This window comes from Odocoileus virginianus, chromosome 5, assembly GCF_023699985.2.
Source record: "Odocoileus virginianus isolate 20LAN1187 ecotype Illinois chromosome 5, Ovbor_1.2, whole genome shotgun sequence".
Classification (NCBI taxonomy): Eukaryota; Metazoa; Chordata; class Mammalia; order Artiodactyla; family Cervidae; genus Odocoileus; species Odocoileus virginianus.
Window position 1 is genome coordinate 58696564 of NC_069678.1, and position 16632 is coordinate 58713195.

At 43.4% G+C, this 16632-nt stretch overlaps 1 protein-coding gene across 2 annotated transcripts in view; it reads left to right on the forward strand.

Annotated features, from left to right (window-relative positions):
* Positions 1–16632, forward strand: part of WLS (Wnt ligand secretion mediator) — a 112902-nt gene that overhangs the window by 57874 nt on the left and 38396 nt on the right. For both annotated transcript variants that reach the window (XM_070467962.1, XM_020896178.2), the window contains exon 3: positions 11469–11593. In XM_070467962.1, coding sequence (XP_070324063.1) covers positions 11469–11593 — 125 coding nt within the window. The remainder of the gene's footprint in view (positions 1–11468; positions 11594–16632) is intronic.

Genomic DNA, 16632 nt, shown 5'->3' on the forward strand with positions numbered 1-16632 from the left:
CAGAGAGAATTTTGGATTTTAAGGCTATTTGGAGAAAGAAGAATTATATTCATTCATTAATTTGGCAAATATTTAATGATGTTTTGTAAAGACATGAGTGATGTAGCTATGAACAAGACTGAGGCAGTCAGTCCTTGGCTCTCAGAACCTCTCCAAGTGGGAGGTGGGTGGGCAAAGAGATACAGGGAAGTAGTCAGTAGCTGAGCTGCAGTAGGATACATGTTACAGCAAGGACACACAGGGTCTATAGGAGCAAGAGGAGAAGCCCTCCATCTGTTTTAGTGGGTGAGGGAAGGTGGGAATGAGTCTGTAGAATTCTAGATGAGCAAGTGTTATTCTGGCATGAGGGGGGATGCCAAGCATTATCTTCAGAGTACTGTCTGCAGCCCAGAGAAAAAGCTCTTTTGTAATATACCCTCTCAAAGTAAAAACCCAGTGTGCTAGCAGGGACCCCAAGTGCAGTAAGTGTAGATAACTTTTAGTGAAACTGAAAAGTAAAAGTTGCTCAGTTGTGTCTGACTCTTTGCAACCCCATGGACTATACAGTACATGGAATTTCTCCAGGCCAGAATACTGAAGTGGGTAGCCTTTCCCTTTCACAGAGGGTTTTCCCAGTCCAGGGATCAAACCCAGGCCTCCCACATTGCAGGTGTGTTCTTTACCAGTTGAACTATAAGGAAAGCCCAAGAATACTGGCGTGGGTAGCCTATCCCTTCTCCGGGGGATCTTCCCGACCCAGGAATTGAAGCTGGGTCTCCTGCATTGCAGGCAGATTCTTTACCAGCTGAGTTATCAGGGAAGCCTTAAAAAAGCAGTCAGCGTTTCCTGAGTGCTTACTGTATGCTAGGGCTGTGTGAGTGACTAGCACGTGTAGTCCTCACAGCCATAGGACGTGGATACACTGTCATTCCCCCTTTATAGAGAAGTACAGTGACTTGCCGACCATCGCACGGGCACCAAGTAGTCAAGGTGGTCCCTGATCCCAGGCTGCCTCTCCCTGGAGCCTGAGCTCTTACCCATCTTCAAGGCTGGAAGTGGGATGGCAGGCTAAGGTGACCAGTGTAGCGGGCAGGGATAGGAAAGGGGTTGTGAGATGAGATCCTGAGATGCTAACCAGGAGCCAGGTCTTAGTCTTGTATGCCATTTAAGGCGTTTCAATATTAGACTGAGAGCAATGTAAAGGCATTGAAAGTATTTTAGAAATCATCTATCTGACTACAGTGTGAGAAACATACATGGGGCATGTGTCTGAGTCATCTAGACCTGAGATGATGGTGGCCTCAAATAAGGGCTTCCCTGGTGGTTCAAACGGTAACGAATCTGCCTGAAACGTGGGATACCCAGCTTTGATCCCTGGGTCTGGAAGATCCCCTGGAGAGGGGAATGGCGCTACCCATTCCAGTATTCTTGCCTGGAGAATTCCGTGGACAGAGGAGCCTGGCAGGCTACAGTCCATAGGGTTGCAAAGAGTTGGACATGACCAAGTGACTAACACTTTCACTTTGAACAAGTGGAGGGTGGTGGTGAGGAGAGAGAGGGAGATAAATCTGTAAGACTGAATTTGGTGGTTTGGCTTTCTTTTGTGAACTGTGGAAATATAGCCATCCATCCAGTGGAAAGGGGGCATGCAGATTTGAAACTCAGAAGGGAAATCTGAACTTGAGAGGTGGCTGATGCCCCAGGAAGTGATGAGACCCCTCAGAATGAGTGTGCTGAGTTGGAAGGGGAAGGAGTGGAATTTCCTTGGTGGTCCGGTGGTTAAGGCTCCATGTCTCCACTGTAGGTGGCTTGGGTTCATTCCCTGGTTGGGGAACTAAGATCCTGTATGTTATGCAGCCAAGAAGCTTAAATAAAATAAGGAGGGGAAAAGAGCTACTCTACAACTCAGTGAACACCAGGATGTGGTTTTTCTATATTCTGTTGTCCTACCAATTCATTTGTTTACAAAACATTTGATGCCCCAACTACTTTTTGAAATGTATATCCTTTAAGCAGTCCAGTAGGATGCAGTAGGGCTATGTGGATATTTTCTAACTGAGAAGATGTCACTTTGCAAAGGGCCTGATGTGGGGAACATTCCACCGTGTCCTCCTCATATTTTCATAGACAAGTTACTTCAGTTAGGAGATACCGCTTCAGAATATAGCAAGGGATCATTCTGACGATGCTTAGAAAAATGTCTTACATGTGAAAAATGTTTCTCCACAATGCAAATGCTTCACATGATGGGGTAAAAGTGAGACAGGTGAACTCAACTGTTAGTCTGGTTTGTGAAATAATTGTACTCATTCATTTTATAACTACCTCACACCCAGGCCTGTAGGGCATCTTAAAAAAACAGCCAGGACCAAATTATAATTAGCTGAGTCCATTTTTGCCAGACCTAACCATGGATATAGGACAGGGTTGGTTTTGTTATTTCCTTAATTGAAAGCGTCAAGAAAATACAAGCCAGGTCAGGGAGTTTTTGATCAGGGAAAGAACGCTGGCATAAATAACCCCAGATTATATGTCTGCAGGAGGCTGGGAGGAGGCTGGTCTGCACGGCCTCCTTCTGAGGTTACCCAAACAAACCTGGTGACTGGCAGCTCCCCTATGTAATGTGGGAATGTGTGTGAGCATTTTAAATCTCTTAATTTTTTCCCAGGGCAAGGGTCCAGGGAAATCAAGGTTTCTCAGGGAACTGAAAAGCTTTTGACAACCATAAAATAATTCTTTATTTTCTCTTAATGTAACTTGCCCTCCCCCCTTTCACCTTTATTTCTTTAACTGATCAATAATATCACCTAATCATCATGGGACTGGGTGGAAAGAAATGAAGATTTTTAAGTGTTTATATGCCAGAGACTCTGTCAACAACCTTGGGAAGTAGGTCCCCGCTGTTTCTATATTGCAGAGCTGGAAATGGACTTAATCAAAAGTCACTTAGCTAAGAAGACATAAAGATAAAATTGAAAAGTGGATCTGTTTGGCCCCCACACTCTGTAATATCCTGACTGGCAAATGCCTATTTCCAAAAGTGTAAGTAAGAAGCATTCTGATGAATTCCTCAAAGAAGGCTCATCTTTCATAACTTCAGCCTCTCCTCCCAGGGGCCATTCTGACATTAAGCAGCTGCCCTAGGTTTCTTGGGGTGCTCATGCTGTTTCCTAGCTCTTTGTCCCCTCTCCCCCGTCATTTTTGGCTTATGCTGAGGACTTGTTCACCTCTCTGGCTTTCCACTTGTCTTCACAAAACTGATTGGCAAACACTTTTCGCGTGAAGGGCAGGATGGTTTAACTCATGCAGAGATAAATGCTTCTTAAGGGTATGCTTGGTCTGTGTGTCCCAGTGTGGGAAGGCACGGATCTTTCTGCTTGTAATGGTACTTGGTCTGGATCTGCTCCCACAGAACCCTGCACTCCAGGTTCCTCATGTCAGAGCACTGCTTCCATAACAGGGTGGGAATCCCAGCTGTGCCTTTCCACACCTCCCTTCCCAGTATTGAGAATGGATTTTCCAAGCAAACAAAATGTTATCTCCAAAGTCATTTGGGAAATGTGAGTCTCAGACAGCCCACAGGACAACAAGGCTGCTGGTCTCATTTAGGTGTGGAAAGCCATGCATCTCAAATCTATGAAAGCCCTATGCTGATACTTTACAGTTTCACCCCATAGAACTGGTGTAACCAGCATTCTTGTCTTATAGAGGTGGTTCTCTCGGAGCCAGAGGTAGTCTTGGCCTTCCTGCCATTCTCCCAAGGAGTTCAAATTGAATGCTTCCCTTTCATTCTCTCTGTGGAGGTGGGGAGGGGAGTATTGCCCAAACAGTACTGTAGGAGTCGTGAGACCAGTGTTTTATTACCTGCAACATAGTCATTAAAGCTGAGCTTGTTTCCGAATCCATTGGAGACAGAAGAGAAAGTGATTCTGGCGGCTGGCTTCACAGCTCTGCTGGGTTCCTCTGCCCAGTGTTTTCCTTTCTCTGCGTTTTGTGCTCCAGGTTTGGATATGGGTTCACAGTGGGAGGTTCATGTCTCTGAAACCTGGTAACTATTTTGAATTAAAGTAGATAGGAGACTTACTTTCATATCCCTTATGAAATGATAAAAACAATAGCTAAACCCGTCATGCTTTCAGCACTGATCTAAGAATTTTTTGGGTAGTAACTGATTTAAAGATCACAAAGTCCTAGGTATATGCTTGGTTGCTTCAGTCATGTCTGCCTCTGTGCGACTCTATGGACTGTGGCCATCCAGGCTTCTTTGTCCGTGGGATTCTTCAGGCAAGGATACTGGGATGGATTGCCATGCCCTTCTCCAAGGGATCTTCCCAAGCGAGGGATGGAACCCATGTCTCTTCTGTCTCCCGCATTGGCAAGTGGGTTCTTTACTACTAGCACCACCTGGGAAGCCCCAGCATCCCTAGGAGGCAAGTCCTATTTCAACAGGATGAAGAAACTATGAGTGTCCATGGGTGGGGGGAGTCACAGAGTCCTGTGAGGGGAGGCTTGCAGGTCACTTGAACTGGCCATTCTCCCTGTATAACAACCACGGGCCATGAAGCTCTAAAAGCTTGAGTCTGATGTTTCTAGGGGAAGCTGAGTCTTGGCTTCTCTGCCTTATGAACATGAATGATAACTTCTGCCCCAGACAGCACAGAAAGTAGGGAGGTGATCCATGAGGATTAGGCAGAGCCTATGGTAAATTTCATGAACGAAATAGAAAAAGTTTAGAAAGAACTTCACTTGATGGTAAAATGGGAAGAAAAGAATAGTGGAATGGGGCAGTATGAAAAGTGTCTCCCTTCACCCCAAAGAATGATGTTTTCTTAGCTGACCTGCACAGAGATTTTGTTTCCTTTTTGTGTTTTTTTAAAATATTTATTTTTATTTATTTGGCTGTGTTGAGTCTTAGAGGTGGCACGTGGGATCGTCATCGCATCACACAGGATCTTTTGTTGTGGTGCGTGGACTCTCTGGTTGTAGAACATGGGCTGCAGACCATGCAGGCTCTCTAGTTGCAGCTCGCAGGCTTAGCTACTTCACTGCATGTGGGATCTTAGTTCCCCAACTAGGGATTAAAACTGCATCCCCTGCATGACAAGGCAAATTCTTAACTGCTAGACTTCCAGGGAGTCCCTTCATTTTGTTTTTAGTGAGTTGACATTCAAAAATTGAGAGATATATAACCATCTGAATCTGGCTTCTCTCGAAGCAGCAGGTCTGGAAAGATAACCTATGCTGTCTCTTGAGGGTTGGAGTTGAAAGCAGCTGCCCCCCGTACATGGGGCTCTCTCCCGTCCCTGATCACACACCAGCTTAGGGCCAGAGCCACGATCGGAACACAGGTGTCGCTGGGCTTCCAGCTCCAGGCAGGATGGGTCCCTTTGTCCTTCTCCAGGCAGTTTTCTGCAGTGATGCTGTGTAGGTTCTGGCAGTTCCTCTCCTCAAATTTCAGGTTAGAGAATTGCAGCCATGCTCCCAGTGGTCTCCTGGAAGCACTGCGTGTTTCCTTCCCCTAGAGAGTTGTGTTTGGTCAGTTAAGTGGCCTCTGCATGCAGTGTGCTTGATTCAACTATTAGGTTTCTTCTGAATTCTGTTTCTGCCAGCAAAGATGGTAGAGGGTAATGGGGTCTGGGGGAACCAGACTGAGGTGTAAGGCAGCGTGTAGTCTTGGGCAGTTTTTCTATCTGACTTCTTCCTCATAGGATGGGTGTGAGGATTAAAGAGTACAGTGTTCACATGGAGCCTTGTTTTTATTAAAGATGTACCTGTTCATGTTTTGTGACTCATTTGAGGGGCTTCTTTCATCACAAGTTACCCAGTTTTCTTTAAGCAATACAAAAAAGGTGGTTGTCTTTTAAGAAGGTTTCAAAATAGTTCTTTCTCATATTACCAACAATACAACTTCAGGCAAGTCACTTCATGTCTGAGGGCCTCAGTTTACTTACTAATCAAAAGGAAATACCCATGCCCACTTTATAGAGTTGTTTAGTAAGGTCATTTAAATGAAAGCACAGAAGTCATGAGGGCCTAATAGAGAGTAATTGTACGTGAAAACAGTCTGTAAAATTTTTGTTTTTAACAGCATATTTTAAAACAGTTTGGAGATTCCCAACAGGTAGCAATAACTCTTAAAATAGGAAGATGGCCAGGAGGCAAGTGTGTCTGGCCCTTTCTCTCCCTGAGGCCCCTGCCCTATAAGGCCCACCCCTAACACTTGTGGCGCTCAGGGCAAGAGTACCTATGAAGGCATGGCTGCCATATGTCTACATATTTTATAGTAATCAATCACACCAACAAATTGTTAAGCCAAATAAGTCCTATCACCCAAATGTAGCTAATCTACCTTCATGGTGAACTGGAAGTCTGGGTTTGAATTTAGGATTCTTGGACTCCTTGGGATTCTGTGTCAAAAATGTGATGGAGCAGGGAGTGTGGGCTTCTCAGTGTCTTTTCCTCCCATCCCTGACTCCATCCCACACAAAGAATTTGTTTATGTGTGGATACCCGGCCCTCCAAGCTCAACCTCTGTCCATGTCCTCCTACAAACAGCAGCCCTTTGATCACTCATGAGCCCAGAGGTGCACAAGTAGTTGTGTAGTTCCCTTTGGGAGACCAGATCTTGGGAAGTTGTCCTCCTCCCCAGGATGTGGAAATAGGCTTAGAGCTGTCTGAGTATGTATTCTGGATTCCTGAGTTCCTGGGCCATATTCTATAAATTGGGGGAGAGGTTAGGCTCTTGGTGAACATGTCCCTTTCACTTCAGGGTCTTCTCATCCGGAGAAGAAATGAACAGCTGGGAAAGGGTGAGACAGAGTGGGACCCTTTATTTATTTTTTAATTTTATATATATATTTATTTATTTACACTGGGCTTCCCTGGTGGCTCAGATGGTCAAGAATTGCCTGCAATGCAGGAGACTTGGGTTCGATCCCTGGGTTGGGAAGATCCCCTGGAGGAGGGCATGGCAACCCACTTCAGTGTTCTTGCCTGGAGAATCCCATGGACAGAGGAGCCTGGTGGGCTACAGTCCATGCAGGTACAAAGAGTCAGACACGACTGAGAGACTTTCATTCATTTCTTTATTTTTTGCTGCGCCAGGCCTTCGCTGTGGTATACGTGCTCTTGGCTACAGCCTGTGGACTTCTCTCTTGTTGCTGTGCATGGGTTCGGTAGTTGCAGCTTGCAGGCGTCTCTGGTTGTGCCATGTGGCTTTCTAGTTGCTGTGTGTGGGCTTAGCTGCCCTGCAGCACATGGAATCTTAGTTCCCTGACAAGGGATCAAACCCATGTCCCCCTTCATTGGAAGGCAGATTCTTAACCACTGGGCCAGCAGTGAAGTTCCTAGAGAAGGACCCTTTAAAAGGCTGGGGCTGAGATTCAGGACCTCTCCTGCTGTGTTGTATCTAAGGCCAGTGCTGCCCTGAACCCTGGCCCTCCAAGGAGCTCAACATAAGAACTGGTAACTTCCTTTATACCTCTCATATTTATACTATTGAGCTCTGTGAAAATGCCCTTTCAACAGAGTTGACCGTCCCAATTCCTAATCCCAGGGTTAGAAGTGAAAAGGAGGTAACTTGGTGCCTGATACTCAACTCACAGATGGAAGCTCTGGCCAGTTCTTTCTTTGGACCACTGAGGCTGCCAAGCAAGGAACAGTTGTAGTCATTGTGGCTCCTAACCAAGAGGATATACAAACTCTGATTATTGCTTCTGCCAAGCCAGGCATCCCACAGTTTCTTATACAAACTCCTATTATTCTGCATTCTCAGCCCTGGGTCTCTGCACAGCCTGGTGTCCTCAAGTCCAGGGTCTCCTCCTGACTGTGTGGAGCTGAGAAGATGGATGAGAACTGGGGTTCCAGTGACTCTGTGTATAGACTTTGACCCCACTTCTCTGTCGTCAGCATCTTGCTTTTCCTGTCTTATGCAACACCTGGTACTTCCCATTTCTGAGTGACTTGGGGGTCTATTGAACATATTGGCTCACTTTTTCAAAATATCCCTCCTGTGGAATTTCAGCTGTGCCCGTCTTTGTGGCTGCCTGGAAATCCTACTTCATCTATTTTTCATCTTCAAAACAATTGTTGCAATCTCTGATCTGCTGATGTCACTATCATTTTTCCCCCATGTGATTTAATGGCTTTTATTTTCCTTTCCTGTTTTTAGTTTTGTTTTTTGGTGGAGTTTCAGGAGTGAGCTAAGGAAAACACAGGTGGCCAATTCACCCTATTTGACTGAGGATTTATCGTCTTTAGTTATTTTTTCATTGAAGTATAGCTGGTTTACAATATTATATTAGTTTCAGATATATAGTGTAGAGATTCAGATTTTCTTTTTTGCATGTTATACTCTATTCTGTTATTATAAGATAATGGCTACAATCCTCTGTGCTATACAATATGTCCTTGTTGTTTTATACATAGTAGTTTGTGTCTCTTAACATCATACCCCTGACATGCCCCTCCCTGTCTCCTCTCCCTACAGGTAACCACTAGTTTGTTTTTTATATTTATTTCTGTTTTGCCATATACATTTGTTTGTATTATTTTAGATTCCACATATAAGTGATAACATACGGTATTTGTCTTTCCCTGACTTATTTCACTAAGCATAATATTCTCTAGGTCCATCCACATTGCTGCAAATGGCATAATTTCATTCTTTTTTATGGCTAATATTCCATTGTATGTGTGTGTGTGTGTGTGTGTGTGTGTGTGTGTGTGATTTGTACCACATCTTTTTTATTTCTTTTTCAGGTGGATTATTGCTTTACAGAATTTCGTTGTTTTCTGTCAAACCTCAACATGAATCAGCCATAGGTATACATATGTCCCCTCCCTGTTGAGTCTCCTTCCTATACCACATCTTCTTTATCCACTCATTTGTTGATGGACACGGGTTGCTTCTGTATTTTATGTTGAAGCTATTGCTGCTATGAACATTAGAGTATATGCATCTTTTTGAATTAGTGTTTTTGGTTTTTCTGGATATATACCCAGGAGTGGAATTGCTGGGTCATATGGTTCTACTTTTAGTTTTTGGAAGAATCTCCATGTTCTTTTCCATAGTGGCTGCACCAATTTACATTCCCGACAACAGAGTACAGGGTTCATTTTTCTCTCCATCCTAACCCCAACTTGTTATTGGTAGACTCTTTGATGCTAGCCATCCTGACAGGTGTAGGTAATACTCCATTGTGCTTTGACTTGTATTTCTCTAATAATTAGCAATGTTGAGCATCTTTTCATGTGCCATCTGAATATCTTCTGTGAAAAAATGTCTTTTCAGGTATTCTGTCCATTTTTTGACTGAGTTATTTGTTTTTTTTTAAATATTGAGTTGTACCACCTGTTTTTATATTTTGGCTATTAACCCCTTGTTGGTTGCATCATTTGTAATATTTTCTCCCATTCCATAGGTTGTCTTCTTGTTTTATTATTGCTTTCCTTTGCTATGCAAAAACTTTAAAGTTTAATTAGGTTTCAGTTTGTTTACTTTTGCTTTTATTTTTTTGCCTTAGGAGACCGATCCAAAAAAAAATACTGCTGTGATTTAAGTCAAAGAGTGTCCCGCTCATATTCTCTTCTTTATAGTGTCATGTTCTACATATAGGTCTTTAATACATTTTGAGTTTATTTTTGTATATAGTTTGAGTAAATATTGTAATCTCATTCTTTTACGTGTAGCTGTTCAAGTTTCTCCAGCACTGCTTATTGAAGAGACTTTCTTTTCTACACTGTATATTCTTGCTTCCTTTGTCATAGATTAATTGACCATAGGTGTATGGGTTTATTTCTAGGTTCACTATTCTACTCTGTTGATCTATGTGTCTATTCTGTGTCCACACCACACTATTGATTACTGTAGCTTTGTGGTATAGTCTGAAATCTGGGAAGGTGATACCTCCAGCTTTATTTTTTCTCAAGATTGCTTTGGCAGTTCGGGGTCTTCTGTTGTCCCATATAAATTTTAGGATTATTTGTTTTAGTTCTGTGAAAAAGGGCATGGGTATTTTCATGGGTACTGCATTCCATCTGAAGATAGCTTTGGATAGCATGGCCATTTCAACAGTGTTAATTATGCCATTACAAGAGAATAGGAGATTTCTCCATTTCATTGTATCATGTTCAGTTTCCTGCATCGGTATTCCATAGTTTGCAGAGTATAGGTATTTTACCTTCTTGGTTAAGTTTATTCCTAGGTTTTTTACTCTTTTTGATATCATTTTAAGTGGGGTTTGTTTTTTTTTTTCACTTTTTCTCTTCAATAGTTCATTATTAGTGATTGAAGATTTAAATGGTACTAATAAAAGAGTGGGCACTGATGTTCATTGAGAGTTTTGTCTATATCAGAATAGCCTCACATCCCTTCTTTCCTGCATTACTTCTTTCTCTTCCTAGATTTCCTCAGAGAGCTAGGGATTCGCACTGTCAAATTGTCTTCGAGCCACACTGGGTCAGGGATAGTAAAGCCCCAATTTTCTAGACAGCAGCTATTCTTACCTGTTTCCCTTGTGACATGGAGTTGAGGTTCCAGAGCCCAGAACTGAGCCCAGTCTCATAACCCTAGTGGGAGCTGGCTCACCATGGTCATTTTAGAAATGTAGTTGTGCTTTTTCCCCCATTGAGACTCCTCTATTCTGAAACTTGCTCAACAGGAGTATAAAACAGACCAAATGGATAGATGTAATTTTTATCAAACTAATCTCTTTAATGAGCTCTGTGATGAGTTAAACCCATTCATGGTCCTTATTGATACTGAAGTATATTGAATGCTCATTTGTTTAATTATGAACTTATTTTAATATTCCTGTCTGTGTATAAGTCATCTTAAGTTTAGAGAAACCCTTCACATCTTAAATTAACTTTGTCCACACTCTGAAGAAAGAGTTTTGCATTTTAGAGAAGCAGGAAAGCCTGTATTTGAGAACTTCTTGGGGGAATTTTAGAAAGGATCTTTCAGACTAGAGTGTTCCTGAAGAAAGCACCCAACGTACTTGTCATTTATCTGAGAGGTGGTGAAAAATCTTGGTCATTTTGATCAGAGAGGAGAGGAGAGATGAGCTGTAGGTTTCAAGTACTAAGGCACTTTTGTGGAAAAATGACCTCATGTGCCATGGGACGTATATGGGGAGATGTAGGACCAGTGGTATAAATTAAGGAGGATACATGTTGAGTCAGAACCTGACCGTTTGGAACTGTCTCAGGGAGAATGAGACCGCCATCTCTGGAAGAATTTCAGTGGGAGCTCTTTGACTCCTTAGCAGAGCAGTTGGCTATGGGAGGGGACCCAGCATCCAGCTCAGACATTCATCCTGTGACTTTTAAGTCTTCAGATTTGGAAGGTCAGGTTTGGCGCTTGATAGGAACTGATACATCTCTTTTGTCTTATTGGTTTCCATGGTGGAGCCTAGAAGAGTTTTAAAACTGTTTTTCAAGTATCTTACCAGAAGCCATTTCTGAATTGTGCATCCTTTCTTTTGCAGGAGAAAATGCAGAAGTTTCCATGGATGTTTCTCTGGCTTACCGTGATGATATGTTTGCTGAGTGGACTGAGATGGCCCATGAGAGAGTGCCCCGGAAACTCAAATGTACCTTCACCTCCCCCAAGGTAGGGTACCTTGACCTCCTAGTTGATGGGGTTTTTATTTGGTTTCCAGGTATGTGGGAACATTTGCTCAGACAGATTCCTTGTTCCTAAGCAGACATGACCCATAAAGGTTAGTAGTCACCATCCTTTGTCCTAGGAGAGGGCAATTTCGATATTTCATGTCCCTGCAAAGGAGCAAAGAACAGAAGAAGGAATGTTTGTTTGAAGTGATTTAGTTGTTTCTCTAAAATACCTCCACAAACATAAGCTCTTTGTTCTTTTGTTAATTAGCTAAAAGTGTTTGAAGAATGTTGCTTTGTTAATTTTAGGTGGGAAAATCTGTTCCTACTGGATCAATGCGTGTGTCTGCTCTCTGTTTCTTAGGCATCTCTGTTGCCAAAATCAGCGTGCAGGTGTGAAGACTTGACAATCCCAGGGAACAAACATCATAGACAAAAAGCAGGGCCTGAGGGAGGCATCTAGTTTCCTTTGGGACCTCTCCATCTTTCTGCACATCTTTAGGACTCTACTTTCTTTGGTTCTCCCAGGAAGATTTGCTTAGCCACGCAGAGCGAGAAATGTCACTATCCTGCATTAAGTGTAGGGAGACCCTTTCTTTTGGGCGAAGGCCTCAGAATCTTGAGGAATTAAAATATAGGGATGGATTCAGTGACCCTCAGAGAACAGTGGATTTGATTGTGTAAGGACCAAATCAGAATTAGTGGGGGCCCTTTTCCAGTGCCAAGTGCTGCCCTCAAACATTCCTCACCAAGATTCTGTCCCGCTCACCCTCCCCCACCTGCCAAAGTCTCTGAGGTTGAAATGGAGCCATAGTTACTGTTACTCATGGTTACTCACATTCCTCAAGAGTGTTGACAGGGAGCACCACCAACTAGGTGATCTCTGATGTCCCTTCCCAGACAGAAATAATCTTATTTTCTTTGCATGAAATGGAGGAGAGGCCACACTGCACTGAAGCACTTTCCTGATTATGTCGTTTATCACTTGACATCTTCAGGTCAGTTGCTGCTAAAGAAAGTAGCCAAAGTTCCTTTGTAGTACCTGCTCTGTTGATTGATTTAATGCTTCACTTTTGCTTATAACTGCAAAGTTGGGTTGTCCTGTGAAATGGTAAGGATGACAGGTTGAAGCCTCTGAGAACCACGCCCCCATCCTGCCCTGAAAAGGACTAAAAAGGGGCTCTGCAGGTTCATTACTGTTGGTTAAAGGCCTGGATTTGGAGCAAAACATTCCCCAGTGGCTCAGTGGTAAAGAATCTGCCTATAATGCAGGAGATGTGGGTTTGATCCCTGGGTTGGGAAGATCTCCTGGAAAAGGAAATGGCAACCCACTCCAGTATTCTTGCCTGGGAAATCCCGTGGATCGAGGAGCCTAGCAGGATACTTGGCTTCAATTCCAGACCATTTCACTTACTGCCTGCATTCCCTCAGGCTAGCTTGCTTTATCTGCTCAAGCTTCAGTTTCTCCTTTGCCAAATGAGATAATAATTAATACCTGCCTGTGGAATCTCTGTAAGGACTAGATAACAGAACGAATCTCACCACTTGAATCTAGTCTGGGACATGTTTCACCAGATGGGCCACATATTAACTAAAACTCTCATGGGCCTACCATGCACCCTACACATAAGCATCTTTTGGGACACCTGGTATTTGTTAAGTCTCTCTCTCCCTAGGGTTCCTAGACCAGCACTACGGAAAGTGTGGCCTAAGAATTAACAGCATCAGCATCACCTGGTAGCTTGTAGGAAATGCAGATTTCCATGTCACACTCCAAACACAACAATCAAAATTTCAGCGTGTTCAGACCAAGGAACCTGTGTTTTAACAGGATTTCAATTCCTTCTCTTAAGCTTGATAAAGTTTGAAAGCTACTTCAGTAGATCCTTTCCTTAATGATCAAATGTAGGGTTCCTCCCACCCCAAATTCATCCAGAATTGTTTTGAGTAGGCCCTTGGGGGTTATCTATAGGTGAAAAAGAATGGTAGAGAGGAACTGGAGGTAGCAGGAGAGAGATATGTGATATTTCTAGATCTTTGTATGCAGTGGAGGAAATTAATTAAAACCTTTCTAACTATTGCTGCAAGTTGATTGCGTCATTCAAGGGATGTTTAAAGCTAAAGGATGTAAAGCTTTCAGATATGGAATTTCATTCTCAGAAAAAGGGAAAAGTCATTTCTCAGCTTCCTTAAACTCTTAGAGGGCACTGAGAAGCAGTCAGGGGAAGTTGTTGGGAAGCCTGCAACTGCTTCTTAGTGACAGTTGCTTAATTATCTTTAGGATGTGTTGATCCCTTTCAAGGAAGATACTAAACCTTGAAAAGTGTGAAGGAAATGAATCATCAAATCTATGCTTTTTGATTGCAGTGAAATTTAGACTTGAGTCTGAAGATTAAATGAGAAATTGCTTTAAAGCTTTTTAGTCCCTGGTGGATTGTGAAGTTTAAAAAAAAAAAAAGTCGAGTTGCCACCTGCTGTAATTTGTCCTAATTAGCCAGTCTCATGCTGGATTTAGGGGGGAGCTGAGGGGGCTGGGGAAAGGAAAAGGAGGGAGAGAGAGCAGGAAATCTTTCTTTCTAAATGCCCTAAATACTGGCAGAGTCAGAACCTCAATGCATAAAGAAAAGTCCCCAGCAGGATATGGTGAATTTGTCTGAGACAGGTAGGACAGGCCAGGATCCCAGGACCCTGTGTGTCTCTCTAATCTGTTGGATTTAAGTAAATTTGTCTCATGTGGTGGTGCTACCTTCTGTGTAGGGACAAGGGAGTGGAAGACAGGGGACGGAAGACCCGTGAAGGGGCATTGAAGGAACTCAAGAGATCACATAAGTAAACCTCCTTGCTTTACTTAGGGGGCTTCCCTGGTGGCTCAGATGGTAAAGAATCTGCCTGCAATGCAGGAAACCCAGATTTGATCCCTGGGTTGGGAAGATCCCCTGGAAAAGGGAATAGCTACTCACTCCAGTATTCTTGCCTGGAGAATCCCATGGAGAGAGGAGCCTGGCAGGCTATAGTCCATGGAATTGCAAAGAGTTGGACACGACTGAACACGCTTTACTTAGAAAGAAAGTTATGACCAAATGAGGTGGATGACCTTCCCCAGGTACCGAGTAAGGGGTGAGGTCAGGACTAGAATTTGAACCTCTTGGCTTGAAGGTCATGCCTGCCTTCAGGCATGTCCAAGGCCACAGCATTCCTTTCTTTCTGCTGCATTCACGTGTCCTCCTCCCTATCAGAGCTGGAGGCTGGACTTGGAAGTCCTCAACCCAATTCTGCCATGACTTTTGAGACCTTGGATGAGACACGTAATGAAGGCAGTGGCATTAGAGTAAATACGTTTTGTTGCCTTCAAACTCTCAACTTCTGTAAATAAGCTTATTGGAAACACATCAGAATATCCACTTTTTGCTGTTACAAGAGCAGGTAATCAGCCTTCTTAGTTCAGTTTCATCTGAGGCTGAATTAGCTGATTTTCAGTAGTTTTGCAGAGTCCTTCCTGCCTTGATTTATAAGTAGAAGAGAAGGGAGCAGAGAGGAGAGAAAGATCTATACCGGAAGACTTATCCGACTTGCAGCTGAGGTTTGGAAAAGAAGGATTCTTTCTACAGAAGAATTTTTAAAACTTCAAATGCCATGTCTAATCAACTGGTCATTCTGATAAGAGCCGCTAAGACCTTAGAAAATGACAAACGATCATGATTGAACAGTGATGTCTACCATGAGGAGGAGAGGAAAGAGTGGAAGCCCATAAGCCAGGTCTGTACCTGCTCCACCTATATTTTTGTCATTTGTGTCTTCTGTCCCTGTATGCAGGTCTGTTTATTGCATCTTAAGCTCTGACTGTCTAGTAAACCACTCCCCCACCCCCAAGATCACAGAAGGAACAGACTCCTTGTTATCTTTCTTTCTCCTCTGGACTTTTTGCTCTGAAGATTTACAAAAACTTTTGGAGGCCCTGAGAATTCAAGCTCAGGAATAGCAAATTCCATCCCTCCATCACTTCGTCAGAAGGTACCAGGCAAACATTAAAGCTGGAATACAAACCCACCATGAAGGCAGACACTTATCTGGTTCATTGGGAAAGAGTCCTCAGTTGCTGAAGCTCCTGCTTCTCCATGCCCATACTTGAGAGCTTCCCCCACCCCTCAGCTAGGCCACAAAGCTTTGTGCCCTGTGGAGCTGGAACAGAATCTTGTTTTCAAAAGCAAGCTGTGCCCCTACTCACCTGTCTCCCCCTACCTTGTGCTGGGTGTTACCTCTTAAATTGCTTGGCAGGAAGTCCAGGAGGCCTTCCTAGCTGTTGTTGTTCAGTTGCCAAGTTGGGTCCAACTCTGCGAACCCATGGACTGCAGCACCCCAGGCTTCCTGTCCCTCACCATCTCCTGGAGTTTGCCCAAGTTCATGTCCACTGAATCGGTGATGCCATCCAACCATTTCATCCTTTGTTGCCCTCTTCTCCTTCTGCCTTCAATTTTTCCCAGCATCAGGGTCTTTTCCAGTGAGTCGACTGTTCGCATCACGTGGCCAAAGTATTGGAGCTTCAGCTTCAGCTTCAGTCCTTGCAATGAATATCCAGGGTTGATTTCCTTCAAGACTGACTGGTTTGATCCTCTTGCAGTCCAAGGGACTCTCAAGAGTCTTCTCCAGCACACAATTTTTCGGTGCTCTGCCTTCTTTATGGTCCAACTCTCACATCCGTACATGACTACTGGAAAGTCTGTTTCCTTGACTATACAGATTTTTGTCAGCAAAGTGATGTCTTTGCTTTTTAACAAAAAAAAAAGGGTTGTCTAGGGTTGTCATGACTTTCCTGCACAGAAGCAGTTGTCTTCTAATTTCATGGCTTCAGTCACCATCTGCAGTGATTGTAAAACCCGAGAAGAAGAAATCTATCACTGCTTCCCCCTTTTCCCCTTTTATTTGCCATGAAGTGATAGGACTGATGCCATGATCTTAGATTTTTTAATATTGAGTTTTAAGCCAGCTTTAAAAGGTAAAAAGGACTTCCTAGAAACTGTGCTAAATGTTTATTTAATTTCT